The sequence below is a fragment of the Phyllostomus discolor genome, chromosome 5, assembly GCF_004126475.2.
Source record: "Phyllostomus discolor isolate MPI-MPIP mPhyDis1 chromosome 5, mPhyDis1.pri.v3, whole genome shotgun sequence".
Classification (NCBI taxonomy): Eukaryota; Metazoa; Chordata; class Mammalia; order Chiroptera; family Phyllostomidae; genus Phyllostomus; species Phyllostomus discolor.
Genome location: NC_040907.2, coordinates 6,854,599 through 6,875,244, shown reverse-complemented (window position 1 = coordinate 6,875,244; position 20,646 = coordinate 6,854,599). Strand labels below are relative to the sequence as shown.

At 59.0% G+C, this 20,646-nt stretch overlaps 1 protein-coding gene across 2 annotated transcripts; it reads right to left on the bottom strand.

Moving 5' to 3' along the window:
- Positions 1 to 984: 984 nt before the first annotated feature.
- Positions 985 to 11,573, bottom strand: LOC114497753 (angiotensin II receptor associated protein). 2 transcript variants are annotated; one of them, XM_028513654.2, is made up of 5 exons: positions 11,415 to 11,573; positions 5,576 to 5,610; positions 4,252 to 4,357; positions 3,231 to 3,426; positions 985 to 1,688 (listed from the first exon to the last, which is right to left on the bottom strand). In XM_028513654.2, exons 1-5 carry the CDS (start codon positions 11,439 to 11,441, stop codon positions 1,573 to 1,575), a joined length of 480 nt encoding a protein of 159 aa, XP_028369455.1. In that variant the 5' UTR covers positions 11,442 to 11,573; the 3' UTR covers positions 985 to 1,572. The 2 variants fall into 2 exon arrangements, with proteins under 2 accessions (XP_028369455.1, XP_035881210.1); XM_036025317.1 differs by lacking the exon at positions 11,415 to 11,573 and adding an exon at positions 10,011 to 10,250.
- Positions 11,574 to 20,646: the final 9,073 nt, after the last annotated feature.

The following is a 20,646-nucleotide window of genomic DNA, read 5'->3' as shown; positions in this document are numbered from 1 at the left end:
GAACACCCATGTCCTCAAAATGACCCGCTGACCTGCACCATCGGGCCCCTGCTGCTTCCCTGACCTCCTTCCCTCCCCGCCCCCAGCTCCAGCCACCCTGGAGGCAGGGTGGCGCGCCCACAGGCTGTTTCTGGGTGGCCACAGCTGTGGCTCTCAGTGTCCCTTGGCCCCAGCACATGGGTCCCTTCCCAGAGATCATGTTCTCTCCTTTTAGGGCTCTTGCCTCCCAACAGTGGACTCCGACAGTCTGCTCCCCGAGAACAGGCCCTGGAACTCACCCCGTGGCACCGGCACCGGCACTGGCAGAGGCTCCGCTGCCCTGATGGGTGCAGACGGAGGACGGTGGGGACTGTGCTCAGAGCCTTGACCTCTCCGTACTGGGGACAAGCTGGGCTGGGCCAAACACCTGTGGCCAGTGCTCAATGCCCATCCCCACCGAAGTGGGGTGGGGTCCTAGCCAAGGAAGGGACCCTCAGAGCTTCTGGGCAGGCAGCAGTTCCAGTCGGCTGTGCGGCCAAGACACAGGGCCCGCCAGGAAGAGGTCACCTGTCACCTCCAGACCCAACCCCACCACAGCTCGAGGAGCAACCCCACTACCAACTTGGCTGTCGTTTCGGGGCCCTTCCGAGGGCATCATCACCCTTGGGCATCATCACCCTTGGGCAGGCATTAGTTCTGGAAGAACACTGAGGTCAGAGAGGCTGCGCTGCCCGAGGGCACACAGCCAGCCAGCGGCCCAGCAAGACCTGCCCATTACCTGAGTCATGTGACCTAGAGAAACAGACCTCCCTGTGCCACACTGACAGCGTCCTCCTCTCCAGGGGCCTTGGCATGATGGGCCCCACTGAGCGGGAGCCCCCGCCTCCTGGGCCACGACAGAACAGGCCGCTCAGCCCAGGTGCCCCGGGCATTCACAGAACAAAGCCTCCCAGGAGTGGCAGGCCCGGGCCCCGCCCATCGGATGCGGCTCCACACACACCCTGCTACAGAAATCCCCACACTTTAATGCCATGGCTCTGGGAAGAGCAGTGGGGGGCCATGGGGAGCGTCGGGCATAGCAGGCACCTCCTGCCTCCAGCCCCGGGGTTCCCAGGACCCACTGACCAGGTAAGTGAGGAGCACAAGGACCTCACCCCGCTCTGATGGACAGCTCCTGGGGCGGAGCACAACTGGCAGCCCACAGGCCTTCTGCCAGAGGGCTGGGCAAACTGAGGGAGAGGCCCAGGGCAGGGGCATCTCTGGACCCTAGAGGCTGGGCTCCGCCAGCCTCAGGCGCGGCGTGGCCTGGAGCAGCCAAGGGTGGCAGTGAGGAAAGTGGCCGTGGTTCCCCGCCCGGGACCAGTGGGGTACACGGAAGGGAAGGGAGGCCCTGGGGCCAGGTGTGTGTGCAGGTGCGTTCAGACAACACCTGAGACAGGGAGCGGGAGGACACGTTCCACAGCAGGTCCGAGGAGGGGATCAGGTGCAGCCCTGGGAGGGCGTCCTGGGCACGAGCAAGGCCAGCGGACCGGACCTCCCCTACAGTTCGTCACCCTGGCCGCCAAGTGGGGGCCAGGCGCAGCGGGGCTGGCTTCAGTACCCCTGCGGGCTGTGACCCTTGCCCTCCAGGCCCGCGTAGTGGTCTGCAGGGGCCTCCGGCGAGTCGATCGTCTGGTAGGCGCTCTGCTCCTGCGGAGGCCCGAGGAAACCTGGGGGCGGGGGGTGGAGAGAAAGGAAACACAGAGGGTGAGGGTGAGGAGGGGCGGTCCACTGAACCCAAACCAGGGCCCGCTCCACCCCCCGCCAGGACAGCGACGGCGGCCACGGCCCAGGCACCAGGCCTTCGCACGTGTATTCCACTCAATCCTCCCCCGACCCTACAGAGCGGGCGGTTTTGCTGTCCCCACTCTACAGATGAGGACACTGAGGGTCAAGGCGCTGACCCGACCTGCCTGACATCCCACAGCTCAAAGCTGAGGACTAGGATTCACACACAGGCAGCGCGAGCCCGAGGCCTGGGCTCCCCTCTGGCCCCGGCCCCGGCAGGATGGACACGGTTACTCTGTCCAGTGGTTTTCAACCTTTTTCATCGCATGGCTGCGTAAGCTAATTATTGAAATCCTGCAGCACAACAGAAAAAATATTTTTTGCAGATGGGACAAAAAAAAAAACAGGTATGCTTTTGACTCATTCACACCCAATTGCTATTGTTGTGTTGGCTGTTATCATTTAACTGGATGACCTGAGGGAAAAGGGGTCAGCGCCCCTGTCTAAATAGTCAGGCGCTGCATGTCGTGAAAATGCCTGTGGCGCACGGGCTGAAAGTCGCAGCTCTGTCCGGAAGGCCAGCGCCCGGCTGCTGCAGAGCCCAGGCAGCTGGAACCGGGGGGCAAGGCAGGCGGTAGGAGTCTCGGTGCCCCCCTCCACACTCCTGTCTACTCTGTTCATCTGTCCTGTGACCCTGAACAAGTCCCAAGGGCTCTGGGCCTCAGTTTCCCCATCTGTCCAATGGAAGGATGTTATTGGCTTCCCTCCCGACACCCTTGGGGCAGGCCCAGGCAGTGCTGAGGTCAGCCAGGGCAGGTGCGCCCAGGGCACTCCTGCCCTTGGCCCCGTTGCTCCCCCAGGTGGGTCACCATGGGTCACTCTAACCCTCTTCTCAGGAGTAAAAGGCAACAGACCGCACCCACCCCTCCCCACTTCTGTCTGAGAGAGGGGGGAAAGGAAATGAGCACAGGTGTCAGAGGGAGCGGGACACTGGGCCCATGGTACAACTCAGGGAGGGCAGTGAGGGGCAGGGCCGAGGTGAGAGGGCCAATCGGCCATGGTGGCACCATCTCTCCCTTGGCCACCCAGACCCCAGGAGGCAGAAGAGGGGCTGTACGGATGGGGTCGGTGGTAGCTGAGAGGAGGGGGTGGCCCTGCAGGTCGCTTCACGCCTCACACTGCAGACGGCCCAGAGCTGGGACTGGGGCACACCCCCAGCTGCATCCGAGCCTGAGCTCAGCCTGGGATGGGGAAAGGTTACGGTGGGCTGGGACGGCCGGAGACCTCGGAGCTCCCGCAGCAGAGACCCGGAGCCCACCTTCTGGCCTGGCACTCCGTGCTCACGCCCAGCCCCTCCCTGCACCTTGTCTCCCTGGCGCGGGGGTTGTGGGCGAGGCGAGGAGATGAAGGAGATGTGGGGAGAGGGCAGGGCCAGCACCTGGCCAGCAAGAGGGGGCTGGGAGCTGGCTGGAGGGGCGCCTCACCGGTGTGCAGCGGGAGCGTGCCCCCACGCTCCCTGTACATGTGGTAGACCAGGCAGCAGGAGAACGGCTTGAGGAGCAGGCTGAGGATGGCCATGCCAGCGCCGAAGCGGGCCGTGTCCGTGATGTCGGGCCGCGGGTAGAAGATACTTATGTGGACGATGTCCAGGAAGATGGTGACCGCCAGTCCCCCCAGAAACTGCAAGACAGGACGACAGCACAGGGGCCAGGCATGACTGAGTGTCATCCGAGTTTGTGAGCACAGTGATGCTCCATCACACCCTATTGTTGCCCCCACCTCCACCATGTATAGCCCAGAAGCTGCATCCAAGCCCTGTCCATAGGATTTGCTGGAAAGCGGCCTCAGTGAGCAGGTAGGACCCTGTGGCTGAGGTTCCCGAGGGGACGACAGGGCTGGAGCAGGGACTCGGGGGGTCCCTGAGGTCCCGAGCCAGCCTGCCAGCTCCACAACAGTCCCCGCTGTCCCTCCTGTCACCACCGTTGAGGTCATGCCGAGGCACAAGATTTGGTTTTAGAACCTCCAAGATGGAAGGTGCCTCAGAGTTCGCCCACTGTATCCGCCACTGAGGAAACCCCTCCCCTGTGAGGCACTAGCCACCGCCCTCCAAGGGCTCTGTGGGTGTTGGGAAGCCCCCGAGGGGGCACTCGGTGGGACTGTGTGCACTCTGACCTCATGGAGTAGTGGAGCTTCCTCTTCGTGGGCGCCCCTCCCTCCCCCCTTCTAAGAGGGTTCTGGGGGGTGATTTAGGAGTTCGTGTTCTGCCACCCTCCAGGCGTGGCCAGTCTGGGCCACTGGGGGGACCCACCCCATGCCTTTCTGGGGAGAGGCAGGGAGAGACTCCAGGCTGTCGGGCCAGGCTAGTGAACACACGTGCGTGGGCTGCACGAGCAGGCTGACCTGCAAGGCTTGTAGGAAGTGGAAAATGGGCACGAGAAACAGACAGAAGAGTGGGACAGGCGAGGGGAGGCCGGAGCAGGTCCCCACGCTGCTTCCCCAGCTCACCATGCTTATGGCGTCAACGGAATCCCGCTGGGCGACGGCCCACACGCCCACGGCCAGGATGGTGAAGTTGGCCCAGGCATATGCGCCGAAGAACGTGAGGCAGCCCCTGCAGGAAGATGCACCTGAGTCAGGTTAGCAGGTGCCTGCCCCACCAGTGCCCACCCCCTCCCACAGGTCACCTCCCTCGTGCTCCCGGGTCTGAGAAGAGGCCACCGTCTGCCAGGCCACTTGTTCCCCAGCTGTGAGCCCGGAACCTCAGCAAATTCTATGGCACCACCTGCTCCTGCCAGGATTTACCAGCCCCGCGTCCCCACTGGTCTCACTTCCACTGCTGCCCCCTCCAGGCCATTCTCAGAATAGCAACTAGTAATACTAATCCCGGCACACCAGTCCTCTGCTGAAAGTCCTCCAACGGTTTTCTGTCCCACTTGAAATAAAATAGACTCTGCCCCATGGTCCAAGGGGCCCTGTGGGCGCTGCCGGTGACACAGCCCCCCTTTACGTCCCTCTACCGGGAACACCTGGCCCCCTTTTGTCATTTTAGTCTCAGCTCAAATGTTAACTCCAGGACTCCTTCCCCGACTGCCCCACTTTAAATGCCACCTTGTCACTTTCTGCCACGAGGCCCACTCTGTTTTACTTTTTAGGGCACGGCAACTAACCGATATGTTTACTTATTTACTTATCAGTATCTGGTACACTCCTAAATGCTTTGCATTAACTCATTCACATGCATCTGTGTTACCGACTCTAGGAAGGAGGCACTGTTATCCTTATATTTTATGAGAAAACTGAGGCACAGAGAGGTCAAGTAACCTGCCCAAGATCCCACAGCTGCTAAATGGTGGATCTGGGATTTGAACCCAGGTCATCAGGCTCCAGAGGCCATACTCTCATTCAGCATTTCCACTGGGCCTCGACGGCCCGGCATGCAGTGAGGCCCTTTGTAAATGCAACAACAACATTCGCTAAAGTGTTCCACACGGAAAACACGTGCAAAGCAGTTGAGCGTGGCATGCAGCTGGGCTCAGCAGTCTTTGGGGGTTTTCAGAAAGCGGGTGCTGGGCTGAGGCCCAGACTCACTCACGCAGGAGCTAGGGGAGTGTGGCTGAGAAACCTGTACTTGACCTTGCCACCCTGGGTGAGGGCTCAAAGCTCCTAGGAGGCGGGGATGGCAAAGGCCTCTGGGAGGGAACTGCCTGCCCCTCCCGAGTTCCTGGGACTCAGGGAGCCTGCTGACGATCTGCTCGACAGAAGTGCTGTTTGGTCTTGGGAGTGGCTGGGAGACAGGTGGACACGGAGGCGGACACTGGGAGTCACTTACCAGGTCGTCAGCAGCCAGTGCGCCAGGATGATCATCTGCGGCACGAAATGGGGGCGGGGGAGAGATCTGTGAGTGTGACCGCCATGGGGGTGGGGGAGCCAGAAAACACAGGAGACCCTTCCCTAGCTCCTAAGTAAGAGGGCTGCTGCACAGGTGTCTGCTATAAACACCCGCGGTGGCACGAGAACCCGGCTGGAGGAGGCGGCACAGGCCAGGCCAGGGGACGCTGCCACAGCGGACACCCACACTCTTCTTGCTCCCTTGGCCGGAGGCTCCTCTGGGGAGCGGGGATCTGCCCTGGAAGGGGAGGAGTCCTCGATTTCAGTTTGCCACTGCAAGTGAACCAAAAGAGGTCTGACTCCACAGGCCCCAAAACTCAGAAGACCAGGAAAATAATTCTGTAAGGACCGACGAGCCCGACATCAGGGAGGTCCTGAAACTGTGAAAAGGTCGCATCTGTACATCACAGGCCGGCTCCAGAAGGAATCTGAGCAATCATCTACCTTTGTGAACTCGTGAGCACTTTCTGTGTGTCAGGCGCATTCTAGGTACGTCCTGTACAGGGACTCATTCCATCCTCACGACCCTCTGGGGTGCATTCCAGAGCTGAGACTCAGAGGCAAGTAACTCGCTCACGGTCACAGACCTGGACAGCGGCAGAGCCAGGATTCAAACCATCAGCCTCTCGGGGCCTGTGTGGATGTGCTCACCCCATCACAAAGATGGGGAAACGGAGGCAGCGAAGGCTTCGTCTCCCATGGGTGTCTTCTCCCAGAGGCTTAAGAGAAGCGACCAGGTGGTTCTGTTTCTCAAATATTTACTGGTTTAACCCGACACCCCTGACAGCCGCTTGGTGGCTGCCCTGCCCTGCGGAGACGGCGAGCACAGCAGAGGTGGCACCGTACGGCCCTCCCCGGCTGGAGACGCCCACTAATCCTACAACCACCCGGGGACCCACAACCACCTGAGGAACCAGGGATCCAGTGACACCCCCGTCCTGAAGGAAAGTTACAACCCAGGAAGAGAAACCTCATTCTACGACAGGGCCACCGAGATGAAAATGGTGAGCGAGGGGTTAAGTAGGGGCGGAGAGGAAAGAACACTTGGAGCGGAAGGGACACCAACTGCTCTGTGGGCATTCTGGAAACTGAACAGCAGCCCGTGTGACTGCAGCAGAAGATAAGAGGAGAGTGGGGGAGGGACAGGAATCGGGGTGTGGGCAGGGCTGGGCCTGAGTGGGGGAAGAACCTGATCTTTATCTGGAGAGCAGACCGCTGTCCCCTCTAGCAGGCGGGAGGGGACCTGCCACGCCATGTAGCCGGCCACAGTGGTCCTGGTGTCCGGCTTTTAGACTCAGACTCGGAGAGAGGAGGCACGGGGGCGGCAGCTCGCACCCCATCGTCCCCCTGAAAATCAGCACCCGTCGTTCCCACTGCTGGCTTCCGTTTCAGAACCGGGCCTCGCCCGCCAGGGCTCTGGCTGCTCCGGCCAGGCTGTGTGCAGCACAGCTGTTTCCCATGTGGCCCTGCAGAGCCCGGCCCGACCGCGGCGAGGCCAACGGCTGGGACGCAGGAGAGCCGTGGGTCCGCAGGGGGCCCCCCCCGGGGGCGGGGGGAGGTCACTCGCTATTACCCGTGAGATAAAGACGTTTCCGAGACGGAGCGAGAACCTGGCTAAGGTCTGAAACGATGCCATCCCTTTGGGGAAGAAAAGAGAATAACCTGGAAACAGGGCAGATCCTCCAAAGGCATCCAGTCCCCCCATGAACACTGCTTTTGTTTTATAAATATTTACGAGAGGTAGCATTATCATTATCACCTCTCTTAAGCCCCTGGGAAAAGAAGCCCACGAAAGACTAAGCCTCCTCTTCCTCAGTTTCCCCGTCTTTGGAAGGTGGGGCACCCCCCCTCCCAGGCCCACATCCAGGTGAGCTCCAACAAGAAATCTGGCCAAACCGGCCCCGCCCTTCCCCCCAGCCCAGGAGAATGGTGACTCATCTCAGAACAAAACAATGTCTGTGGGCTCTGGGGGAGGCTTCCGGTCACCGGTCGCCCCCCCCCCCCAGGGGACACCTGGGATTCTCAGGCACCGCCCCAGAGAATATGAGAGGGAGGAGAGGGGATCTGAGAATGTGTCCAGGGAAGGAGGAAAGACAGACTGAGCTCCTGGACTCCCTGCACAGTGCTCACCCAGGGGGGCTGCCCAGCTCTTTCCCGGATGGTGTCCGCACTGTGTCGGCAGCCGGGAGGGTAGAGGCTCACACGGCCAAGGAAGCGGGGGTCGTGGGATGCTGGATTGGGCACAGGAGGCCCGGGTTCCGGTCCAAGGACCAGGTGCCTTTGCGTCTGAGCCCCAGGTGCCTTCCTTCCCTGTGAGATGGAGGCAACGCCTGTCACCCATGCGTCCCACGGGGTGCCTCCACCACAGGCAGGTAGGCAGGCAGGCGGGCACCTGGATGGTCCCTGCATGTGTCCACTTGACAAGCACACACGCCTGTGTGGGACAGGTGTCCTGTACCAGCATCGGCAAGAACAACACCTGCTCCCGATGAGGACCCGCCCACCACGTGTCTGCACTGCCCGGAACACCGAACCTCGCCACTCACGCAACTCCATGGAGGAGAGCATTAATCCCGCTTTACTCATGAGGAAACGGAGGCTGCGGGAGACCAGGCAAACTGGCCCAGGCCGGAACACTCATAAATAATAGAGCGCAGATGCCCATCTCAGAGTCGGCCTCTCCAGGCCGGGTCTTCCGGCCAACAAACACGAAACGCTGCACCACCTCCAGGACCACGGGATCCTCCTCTTATCGCCCCAGAAGGCAGGGGCTATCTTTATCCTCTTTTCACAGTGAGGAAACCGATACTCAGAGAGCTAAGAAACCTGCTCAAGGTCACACGGCTAACGAGTAGCCAAGTCTGGCCTTGACTGGCGGCCTGGGCCCACGGCCTGTGCAACTGTCAGGGCCTGGGGAAGCAAGGGAAGGGCAGATGGACATGGGGTTCGACCCCAGGAAGGCAAGGCTGAGGGGAACCCAAGCGGGCATGTGGATGGGGACGTAGGCCCTCTGTGTGCCACCAGAGGGCCCGTGGGGGATTGGGGTGGGGGCGGAGAACCTCTGATCAACACACGTTGATGGGTGGGCTATATCCCTGCCAGCCCCTGGTCCAAACACGATCCGTTCTGTGAGGCAGCTCAATCCCCGAGGGCGGCTGAGGATAAGGGCCACCAGTCATGGCTGCCTCAGTGGGGAGGCAGAATCAGCCAAATAGGTGGGTCGGATCCTGGACTCAAGACCAGGAAGCTGTGTGACCTTGGGCAAGTCACCTGGCCTCTCAGAGCTGCTGCGTGCTCTTCCGTCTGTGAGGGCCCGTTTCTCAGGGCTGTTGAGTGGATCTAGTGGTACAGCGGGGCAGTGGGGTTGTGTGTGCAGCGTTGAAGAGGGGTCTGAGACACTCAGCGAAGTGCCTACCAGGTGGTCGGCCCCTCCTACCCAGCTGTCCTGAGCTCTTAACTCAGACTGCACACCACCGCCCCCCGCCCCTCCCCGAGGGCCTCTTCCAGCAAGGCCTCCTGGACCCAAGTCTAGTCCTTTCTAAGCTTGTCGCAATGTCACTCCTCCCACCCAGGACTTGCCTCAGGACAGGGCTCGGTGAGAGACCGCCCTTCGAGCAAAGGGCCCGGGGCAGCTGTTTCTTCTCATCTGGCCCCACTGCCCACCTGGCTGGGCAAAAGCAGGCATGTGGCCAATGCCCAAGGAAGGTGAGAAACCGGGAGTGTGGAGGTGCGGGGGCTCGGGGGCGCACTTCCCCAGCTCCCGCAGGGCCCTGACCTCACATCCCACTCAGTGCCTGCGAACAAGGAATCCGCCGCTGCCCTCCACAGGGTGGCCAGGTTTAACAATGAAAACACAGAACACCTAGGTAACTTTTAACTTTAGATCATGAATTTTTTGTTAGTACGTCCCAAATAGTGCCTGGAATAGACTTACGCTAAAAAAAAAAAAAGTCACTCATTGTTGACCTGAAACTCAAATTCAGCTGGAGGTCCATCATGTCCTGTCCATCTGTCCATCTCCTCCTGTGTGTCACCCGGCAACCCCAGCCCCTCAGAGACTCCCAGCACGGACTGGTCATTGTCTAGTGGCAGCAAAGACCCTTAAGAGACAAGGGGTCTTATTTCCCAAGTCAAGGGTAGGATCAGCCGTCTCATTTGGGGGCCCCCAAAGCCAGCGCAGCTCACACGTGCGGTGGCACCTGGCTGGCAGGCCCGGACAGACCGAGTCCTCCTGATGGACATAAACAGCCAAGGGCGACGCCGGCCCTCCCTACCAGGTGGTGGCCAGGAAAGGTCACAGCTTTGAAGTCTGACCGGGCGGGTTCGGGTCCCGGCTCTGCCACTGATTCCCTACAGGCCCTCGGCAAGTTGTTTACCCGATCTGGGCTGCAGTTTGCTCATCCGTAAAAAGGTGACGGTATCGGCTTTCTCGGAAGGCTGCTGTGATTAAATAGCTAACCTGGTATACCACAGATGCCCCTTCAACTCCGGCCTCTCTGTTCGTCACCTCGTTTTCTCTTAGCATTATTTTGGGCAAATCCCCAATCCGAGAAAAGGCAGCTGGCGTTAACCTCACACTGCCTGAAACAGCATGAGCACCGATGCCTGCAAACCTCAGCTGCCCTCGCGTACTTTCTTCCCAGCTAACAGGCACCTGAGCCTGCTCCCTGGCTCCCGCCGTCTCTCCGAGCAGCTGTCGGCAGCTGTGGAGCAGAAGCCTCGGGAGGTGTGCCCAAGGGAGTGTGCTTACAAGATCGGCCAGTGTGAAGTCAGAGCCCAGAACACGCCTCGTGACCCAAACATGGATGCTGTGTTGTTTGTAGTCATTTATCGCTTGGGCTCCTTTGGTGCCAGACACCGCTGGCTGCTAAATGCTTTGTCACTTGTGAGTCTTCCCGGACACAGGTCTCAAAGGAGTCTGCACCAGTACCCAAAATGACAGGTTTGGTCCAAGATTCACAGCCTCCCCACCAAAAGCTACAGGCTCTGCCCGCGCCACAGGGAGCACAGCGGGCTGGGGGCAGGGGGAGCCGGCTGGGGGCGGAGGGCAGGCAGAAAAAGACCAGTCAAGGGCACCCTGCGGAGCGGGGGACGAGGCTCAGGAAATGAAGACACCCCAGGAAGCCCCGCAGTGTTTTCGTAAGTGCACAAAGTTGCGGTTTTCTGCTTTTAAGCAATTTCTACCCGAGTTCGTGTTCCTTAGGAAATAACCACGCTGGGCTTATATATTTTGGAAAAACTACTTGTCTGGGAAATCTAATTTTCTTAACCTGGCTTAGCAAGCAAAGGAGGGTACCAGGCGGTGCTGGGGGAGCCAGGTGAAAGGTCTAGCCCCACCCCCATCTCTGTCGGTGAGGGGAGGTGTCCCGCCTCCAAGTCCCGTCTCGGGCTCTCCATGGGCCCCTCCCCCGCGCCTTCCTCTTTCTCCAGGGGAATTCTGGGCGTGTAGGGCAGAACGCTCCCAGCTGGAGGGGGCTGGCTCCGGGAACGGGCGGCCCTGTCCCTCCCCCTACCACCTCCAGTCCCGTCTCGGTCTTCCCTGAAGACCTTTTTCCTGAACCCCGCTCCCTGTCCTGGTCTGTCTGCCCACCTCCTTCTCACCTGAGGCTGCACATTCCCTTCCTCCCTACCTGTCCTCTCTCGCACACGGTCGGCCCTCTCACTTCTAATACCCCATTGAAAAAGCAAACGCCCCCCCCCCCCCCGCCCACTCGGGAGACCCGCCCCGCGCCCGCCCGCCTGCGGCGTGGCCACTCCCGCCCCGCCACGCCCGTCGCCACCTTCAGGTTCACGACGGGCAGCTCCATCCCGACCTAGGACGAAGGCACCGGCGCGACAGCCGCAGCGGCTCCCGGCCTGCAAACTCCGAATGAAAACTTGCCAGCCCCACCCCGCCCGCCCGCAGCTCCGGGTCCAACCCCAGCTCAACCCCCGGCCACGTGAGTCGGGTCACGAGACCGCTGCCGAGTTGCTAGGAGACGGCGTCGGGCTGCCTGCGCTTGCTCCAAGCTCCCAGCTCCTGCCACTCACTGCTCAGGCAGCTGCCCGGGGCGCCTGGAGACCGGCAGGACTTCTGTCGCGAAGGGCGCACTATCTTGCCTGGTTAATATTCCAGCAGGTGGACTGATGGGACCACCTGCTGCCGGGAGAACCCGGGGGGATGTCCAGGTGCAAACTGCGGGTGTGGCAACAGCTGGTGTCTCATTTCTTAGGGCATCCTCTCTCCTCCCTACTTCCCCGTGTTAAGGAGGAGACCTTTACAGGACCTGCCTCATAGGATCCTTGCGAGGATAAATGGCCGAATTCACGTTGTCGAAGAAAAATTATTTTGACACTTGTTAAAATGGTCAGGAAGGCTTTATTCCAGACTCTTGCAATAGGGATATTGCAAGAGGGGAGGGAAAACAAGCTTAATTGTGAACACAGCAAGGACAAGTGGGGTTCCTGGCGAAGCAGCAGAGTGAGGGGTCAGTGGATGGAAAGTTCCTGAGAGGAGATGTCAAGGGTGCGTGGGATTCTGCTGACCTGACCTGACCCAATTCCTGCTAAAGGGCAGGCCAGGGACTCAGACATCGTAAGTGTGTGTGTGTTTGAGGGGGGGGCTTGATCAGACACCAAGGGGGATCTGATATCCAGGTCAGGGTTCCCGCTAAAACTGGGCTATGCGGGCCCAGCGAGAGCAGGATGGACACAGAGGCCAGGCTGAGCCACACTGGCCTCAAGGAGAGGGCTCCGAGGAGCCAAACTCAAGTTTGGTCCAGGATAGAGTTTCTGTCGCGGCCAAGTCGCTGGCACTCAGCGAATGGACAGTACACACACGATCACGTTACGATCCACACGCAAGGGGCCAATGGTTGGCACCCACCTGAGTTAAAACGCTAAAAGCTTGAGAAAACCTGGCGGGAAGGCCAGCAGAAAACCTGTCGGATGCGTCGGTCTCCGGAAGGAAGAAGACTGGGGGAGACAGGTCCTGTCAACATCCTGTTTGTCCCTTGACCGCGAATGGAAGAAGTCGAGGAAAGAAAAGCCTCTCTCACCAGGTATCTCAAAGACTGCTGACCCCCCCAAACGGGAACATCTATTCCTTCGACCTCCATCCTCCTCCCCACTCCCTCCTTCACCCATGACTCGAGAAAACCTTTGCGTGCAGAACACCAGCTTTCCTTTGGAGTCCCCCGGGGTGGGAGTCCCCTGGGGTGAGCATCCCCCGGGCCCATCTGAGAACTTGCTCTAGTTTCCAGGAAGGGGGGATCCCTGTGGGAACCTGGGGAACTTCCTGGGTGGTCCTGAGATCATAACAAGAGACAAGCTCTCTTCAGATACAAAGAGGGGATTTTCCCAGAAGGGCATGGGGACTTCTGCAGGGCCCGTGGGCTGAATTTCATGCCCCCTACGTGGAGATCTAGTCCTGCCCAGGGCAGAGCAGCGCAGCCCCTGCCCTTATAACCGAGGACGGTGAGCTGTAGAGAATGGCCACACGGCTACACCGAGCTGGACTTTTCGGGATGTAGAGCACAGGGGAGCAGCTCTAGACCGGACAAAAAGAGTGTGAGTCCACAGGTGGCTTTGTCCACTTACTGTCCGGACTTGGGCGAACTGCTTCGCCTCCCTGTACTTCAGTTTTCTCATCTGTACAATGAGGGTGATAACAGTATCCTCCCCCAAGTTAGGATTTCCCACACATGAAAAACACGGTGAACGGTGCTTGGCAGACGAAATCAGGATTGGCTATATTTTCTTACCATTAACGGTTAGTTAATTATTGTGAATTACTGTTGTCGGAAGAGTACCTAGAAAAGAGTGGGTCCTCAATAAGTGGTGGGTATGATAACACTTATTAGATTATTATTGATTAGTTTCCTTCTAAGAAATACCCCCCAGGTACTCTAAATCCTAGAGGCATTTAGCCCAAGGTCTGTAGGTCTGTAACAAGCCTGTAGGTCTGTAGGTCTGTAACAAGACCATGGTCACCTCGTCAGGGGAAAATGCAAAACGAGTGACTCTGGGATGAGAGCTGACATTCCTTAAGTGCTCGTTTTGTGGCAGGCGGTGTGAGAAGCGCTCAGGGGAACCGCTCACTACCGCCCGGGGCTTGTAGGTATCAGTCTTGCCCAGAGTTATGGTAAGGGGGCCGAGGTTAGGAGGAGTCGGGAGGCGTGGCCAAAGTCACATTGCTGACTGCATGAAACTGGGCTGGGACCCCAGGAGGTCCGGCTCCAGGGCCCTGACATTCAGCTGCTCAGCTCCGCTGCCCACATTCAAGGGCAATACTGCCCAGGCTGAGACGGAGGAGACAGATCGGAGCCGGATGAAAGACAAGGCAGGTCTGTGTGATAGCTCTGCAGCTCACGCTGTGACACTGCATTCATCCTGACCAGCTGGGGTGGTTGGGGGGGAGGCGAGGACAGACCCAGCTGGTGGGATGGGGAGGGAGCCCAGGGGGACAAAGGAAAGTGAAACTCTTCTCAACAATCACCAGTCCCTGCTACAGACCCAGTCATGACTAAGGAAGGACAAGTGGGCCCCCCCCCAAAAGCACACCCCACAAGGTTGTTTGGGGGGAGGTCCTACATTTGGTGAGTACACTTTTGGAAGTCGAGTTTACGTTTTTCATGTCCCTCATCAGTCCTGTCTGTCTCAGCCACGTTTTATCTCAGTACCTTCAACAAAGAAACTGACCTGCAGAATAGGTTCATTCATTTCTTCAGACAACGGCTACTGAACACCTACTTGGGTGAATGTCTAACTGAGGAGGGACTGGATCCCACGATGGGGATATATGGGAACTTTTAAGAAACTGTCCCCCTGGCTGGCATAGCTCAGTGGATTGAGCACGGGCTGCGAATCAAAGTGTTGCAGGTTTGATTCCTAGCCAGGGCACATTCCAGGGTTGCAGGCCACAGCCCCCAGCAACCGCACATTCATGTTTCTCTCTCTCTCTTTCTCCCTCCCTTCCCTCTCTAAAAATAAATAAATAAGTCTTTAAAAAAAAAAAGAAAGAAACTGTCCGATGATTGTCCAGGTTGTTTGTACCATCCTATTTTATTTTCTTCGTAGCACTTACCAATATCTGAAGGTATTGCCCCATCGATTCACTTGTTTCCTTGTTCATTGTCTGACCGCTCCCCCGCCCCCAAGGAGTCTGCAACTCCTAAGAGGGTCTTGCCACCTCGACACTTGCCTGGCACATAGTAGGTGTTCAGGGGATGGACAGACACCCACCCATGGGACACATCTGTGTGTGCCACCTCCTCTCTCACAGGCGCCTGGAAGACCTGCCACCCAGCTCCCCGTTTGTCCTCAGGGTGCTGCTGACAGTCCAGGCCCTGGCCTGGAAGTCACTTGGTCAGTGCCACTGGTTATGAAAGTGGCTGATGAAGCAACCACAGCCATTTCCTTCCGACAGCTGCTTGTGTCCTTTAAAGGTATTTTTTTTTGATCCCTGCCTTGCCCCCCCCCACCCCCAGCAGAGTGATCTTGGGCAAGTTACTCAGCCTCAGGGTGATTCGGGGAAATCACGTGAGATAATTACACAGCCTGCCTGGCGCAGCTCTTGGCCCTTTGTAAATGCCCAGTGAGTCAGCAGCTGCCCTGCTGCGATGGCAAAAAAAAAAAAAAAATGCAGCACCTGTCAGCGTCTCTCGGCACCTCCTTGGCCCACCATAAACACCAGGATGGAAGCAGCAAAAAAGTCCGCTTTGATGCAGAGAAGACTCCACCCACATGGCTTTCCTAGGAGCAAAGCCTGGGAGCCGCCCCAGCCCCGACCCCGCCAACCCACTTTGCATCTAGAAGATGGGGACAGTAATGGTCAACCTCGAGGCTGTGTCAGGCACAAAGGAGGCATTGAATATGAAAGGCTGTGACATGATTTCCAGCTGTCCTCCGGTCCTCAAAGTTCTGGGCATCCAACAGTTCTCACGTGGGCTGGCCACCTCTTTATTCCCCAGTAGGTAAATCAAACTGGAACAGAAGAGAATAAGCAAGACGCCGTCTGAAAGGCGCATGCGCCTGTGAGAAAGCAGGGCCCTCCACATCAGAGAAGGGTCTGGAGGGCAGAGCGTGGGTCTTGGTGGTGCAAGGAGCATCACCGGGATTTGGTCCGGAGACCTGTCCTCCCGTGTTCCTTCTCGGCTTGTCACAAACGCACCGGCCGGCGCTGAGCTCCCTCGCCTAGGCTCCGGCAGAGCCGGGGAAGGAAGCCCCGGCGTCGTGTGGCTCGAACTCCGTGTCTGCAGACCCGCTCATCTCACTCGGAAGCCCGCAGCTGGAAACGGGCAGCGGGAAATGGGGCAGAGGAGCAGGAACAGGAAGAACAGGGCCCTGTGGACGGGGGTCAGGGTGGCTCTTCTGGGCTCCCAGACTCTCCCCCCCCCCCCCCCCCCGTCCTCTGGCCCAGGTTCTGGCTGATGCCAAGGTTCTAAAAGTATCAAACGCCACTATGGTTCATTAGTAGAATCGCTGTATCCCTACAGCCATTCATTCGTTCAAAGCGGGGAAGGGGGCGTGGCCCTGGGGGAAGCACGTGGTTGGAGGGAGGCCCCCCCCCCCAAGTCTGCGGCGTCCCTCTTCCTGGAGGGGGCTGGGCATTGCTGGGAGGTGTGAGAGGCCCTTCTCCAGAGGAGACGCTTGTTTTTTCGACTAACCAAAACAAAGGGGGGGCGTGATTCAGAACTATTTGCCCCAACAGCACAGACTTCAGACTTCCAGCAGTTTCCATTGCCGACCTTTATAGGCCCAGCCAGGCTCCTCGAATGCTCAACCTTGAGCCTTAAAATGCAGCCAGTAATGTCTAATGTTCCTATTGCTTCCCCAACTGGTTGGGGTCCCATGCAAATTACTACCGGGTGAGCCCCGTCCTGGCGAGTCCTCACCAAACCCTTAGCAACGTAGCTCTGGCCCTCCAGAGACCCGGGCGCCCATGCCGGGCACCAGAGAACCCGTCGGAATGCCCTTGGATGCTTGGCGCGTGTGAGAAAAGCAGAAAGGAGACACCTGGGGCTTCTCGAACCCCAGGACACCGTGGTTGTATCTGACACCAGCCAGAGAGAGAGCGGATTTCAGAGGCTGTTGCTCCAGACGGGGGCAGCCCGTCTGCCCGGCGTGCGCTGACCCGTCCTGTGGCCGTTCTCCGCTCCCCTCATCCTGCTCCAGCAACGCTCTCCATGTCGTCATGTGGATGTGTGCGCGCATGTGTACACATGTGTGTGTGCACCCACGCCCATGCTTGCACTAAATGTGTGCTGGCTGCCTCCTGCCTCCCCCTGCCTGTCCTGGCTCTGCCCCCTGGGCCATGTCTGTCTGAGTTCAAGCCGCCACCACCTTCTCTCTCCCAGCCTCCCGTCTCTCCATGCGGATGGAAGTCCAGTTCCGAGGGAGGCCCTGGCTGCGCCCTGGAGGTGGCTCAGATGCACCCTCAAGGCCAGTTACGGCCACCACGCCCTGAGGCCCCCCAGATGTCCAGCCGCCTCGGGGCTTATCCTGGCGTTTGCTTCCACTCCCGGTCGCGGGACCGGCTCACTGCAGATGGCTTCCCGTCTGCTCTGTGCAGGCTCCCCGAGGGCAGCGAGAGGGCTGGGGCTCAGGTGGGTGTGAGGCAGAGAGAAGAGCAGAATGAGGCAGCAGGTGGTGAGGGCCGGCAGGGTGCTTCCACAGCTCCTGCCAGTTGGGGAGCCCCTGGGAGAGAACCTGAGGGGCCCTCCAGAAGGCAGTGGGAGGGCGAGGACATGTCCTCTGGTTCTGGCAACCGGGGCCAGGGCCTGCCCCACGGAAGCCCCGTCCCCTGCAGGCCCTGACTGCAGCCTCGGAGATCCTGGCTGAACTGGGGAGTGGGGGGGAGGGCGGGGGGGGGGGGGGGACAGTGTGAGGATGGGTGGCTGGCTACCAGCAGGTGCTCAGTAAACCTGAGGCATTGCAGAGCAACATGGGGTCAGTGAGCACAGTCCGGTTTGGGAGTTGGGGAGACGTGGGTGGAGCCCCTGGCACGGTCACCCCCGCACTACTTTGACAAGTGGCTTTATTTCCCAGTGCCTTAGTTTCTCTCCTCTGCAAAATGGGGTCCAACAATTTCCATCTCTGCAAGAGGGTGGGTGGGGGACACAGCAGTGGACACAGCCCGATAGACAGAGGCCAGGGCTGGACTTGGATGGGTGTGTTTCTTGTCTAAACATGTACAGCCCCCCCTTATCCATCCCTCTTAGATAGCCCAAGACCCCCAGCAGATGCCTGAAACCCTGGGTGATACTGAACCCTACACAGACCAAGCCCTGTGTAAACTGTGTCCTTTCCTATGCAAACACACATTCCGAGGATAAAGCTACATACATGAATCAGGCACAGGAAGAGATGAACGACAATGACCGATAAGAGTGGGGCAATTATAACAAGCATGCTGTAATAAAAGTCATGTAATAAAAAGAATGTGCTCTCCCCCACAAAACACTCTGTCTGGTACTGGGTGCCCCCTCCTCCTCGTGACGACGGGAGAGGACGCGGCGCCTACGTGGCGAGGTGAAGTGAGGCGAGAGAGACACTAAGGAAAACAAAGGTCACTGGGACACAAGCGCGGCGAGGGTTGATCTGGTAACCAAGGTGGCTGCCACCTGGGAGTACCACCAGGGGTGCCCACGCCATCGGCGTCTCTGGGCCACGCTGGAAGAAGAGGGGTTGTCTTGGGCCACACCTTAAATACATTGCGACGTGTCATCACAAAATAATCTCACAATGTTTTCAGGAAATTTATGATTTTGTGTTGGGCCCTGTTCACAGCCACCCTGGGCTGCACGCGGCCCGAGGGCCGTGGGTTGGATGCCCCTGGGACAGCACGGATACAGTGGACAAAGGGATGATTTATGTCCCAGGTGGGACAGAGCGGGATGCTGGGAGACTTCACTACACTACTCAGAACTGCACGCAGTTGAAAACATATGAATCGTTTATTTCCGTACTTTTCCATTTAATAATTTTGGACCGCGGGTAACTGAAACCATGGAAAGTGAAAGCGTGGATAGGGGGTCACACAAGGTCAGTGAGCTGACCAGTGCTCGCTGCAGCGGCCACTGAGACAAGAGGTGTCCTCCTTGGTGCTGAGCCAGGCCACCCCCTTTCCCAGTTCATGTCCTTTCCCAAGGTGGCATCTGAGCCTGCCCAGGCCCGGCTTTCGGTGGCGTTACTCCGTTCTTCCCCATCCTGCCAAGTGTGGCGCCTTGTTTCTCTGCACTCGGGCCACCGGGGCCCGGAATGACACTGCTGGAGGCCAGCCTGCTGTGAGCAGCCTGGTAGTCTCCTGGGGACCTGAGCTGCCCCAGCCCGACAATGGGGAGGGAGGTAAAGATACGAGGACCGGGGGAGGGCAGAGACCCTTTCTGCCTTGTTTACAGCTAAGCTCGGGGCGAAGGCTCAATCAAAGGTGTGTGTGAATGAATGAGACGCACAGTGGCAGGGGCAATACGAGGCTTACGGCCCCCTCCAGACTCAGCCTGCACAGGCAGGCCACCTCCTGGAGGGGCAGAGAGAGACAAGGAGTCGGCTTAGTAAGCATCGTCTCTTTATTTACATCTCAGGAGGGCACATGCGACACGGGACTTCAGGGCCTCGCGCCTCCCCCGCCCCTGCTGCCTCACACTGTTAGGAGGAACCACGCACCCCCAGGGAGAAGTTCCAGGGAGTCAGAGCGGCCAGTGAGGAGGGCCCCAGGCCCAGGTGCCCCACCTGACTTTCTCTAAAAATAAAGGCCAGTTCCAGCCCCGGAGGCAGGGTCTCAGAGCCTGCGCGTTCACGCGGGTTATCAACTGGGCAAACCGGACTGCCCACCCGCACCTGAATGTGAATGCCCCTGAATCATCCAAACATCCCTGTGTCCTAGACCTGTCTCTCACTTTACATTACATAAAAATGGCCTGGAGAACTTGTTAAAATTCACGTGGCCTGACCCCCACCCCCAGAGATTCTGACGCAGCAGGTGGGGCCCCGGGGGGCCTGTACTTCTACACAGCTCTCAGGTGGGGCACCGCGGGAGTCGGGAGGGGCTCGGAAGAGGCCACTGATCCTGAATCCCAGCACCCGCCCTGACACAGGGTGCAGAAGATACACCCATAGCAATGTGAGCGAGCCGCTAGTGCCTGCCGCCCCTCCCAGGACACACACACACTCTCATACCCTCCTCCCAGCCTCCCGTGAGAACCAGGAGCCAAAAGAGTTTGCTTTTCGGCCCCTCGCTCCCAGCACCCGGTTTCCCTCGCTGTCCCATTTTAGAAACACGTTCCCCGCAGGTTACTCGGATCTTTGGTGCCTCTCCGGCTGACCAGGGGATCCCACTCCAGGGGGCTGCGTGCCCCCCACCCAACCCTCGATTTTGTGGGGTGTGTTGGACACAGCTTGCAGGGAAGACCCACCTGCAGTGTCTCTGCAGTGGAAGGGCTCGTGGCTTTGCGATCGGACCCGTATCTCAGTTACTCCCCAAGGGGCGAGTGGAGCTGTTACTTCCCCAGGAGGCTGGGCTCCTGTGTCCTCTGACCTTCAGGGCATTCCCGGCAGCCTGACAGAGCCTGGCTTGGTGTCACCAGACAGAGCGGGGAAAGGCAGCCCGTGGGAATGGCGGGTATCTCTGGGGAACCGTGTGAGACTCCACGGGAGGAATGCAGGAGGGCACAGGTGACTGTCCCAGCGGCCATGGGTGTCCACTTGGCCCCTGCTTGGCTCCCCCGCCCCCGGAGCGTATTTTTAAAAACCCGTGAACCTGTTATCTCAAAGCCTCCGCTCTGCCCAGTCTTCGCCAGCTGCCTCGGGCGAGTCCAGAGCAGTTTGCCAGACCTCTGCGACCACGGAACACCCCCCCATCCTCTTTCCTAATGGAGCATCTCCAGGCCCCAGCCTTCTGGGGGATACACTTTGGGGAAGGAGCCTGATGCTGACTTAGAAATGATCTGCGAACGAGCGACGGATCATTAGCAAAGGACGAGACACCTATTCAAAAGATCCTAGAAAGTAAATTCGCTAACCCTGGGGGCTTAT

Excerpts from the sequence above, each read along its gene's own strand:
- LOC114497753 (XM_028513654.2), bottom strand. The coding sequence starts at position 11,441 with ATGGAGCTGCCCGTCGTGAACCTGAAG. Across the intron at positions 5,611-11,414 it reads TGCCCGTCGTGAACCTGAAG|ATGATCATCCTGGCGCACTG; the intron begins GTGGCGACGGGC and ends TTCGTGCCGCAG. Across the intron at positions 1,689-3,230 it reads CACGCTCCCGCTGCACACCG|GTTTCCTCGGGCCTCCGCAG; the intron begins GTGAGGCGCCCC and ends CCCCGCCCCCAG.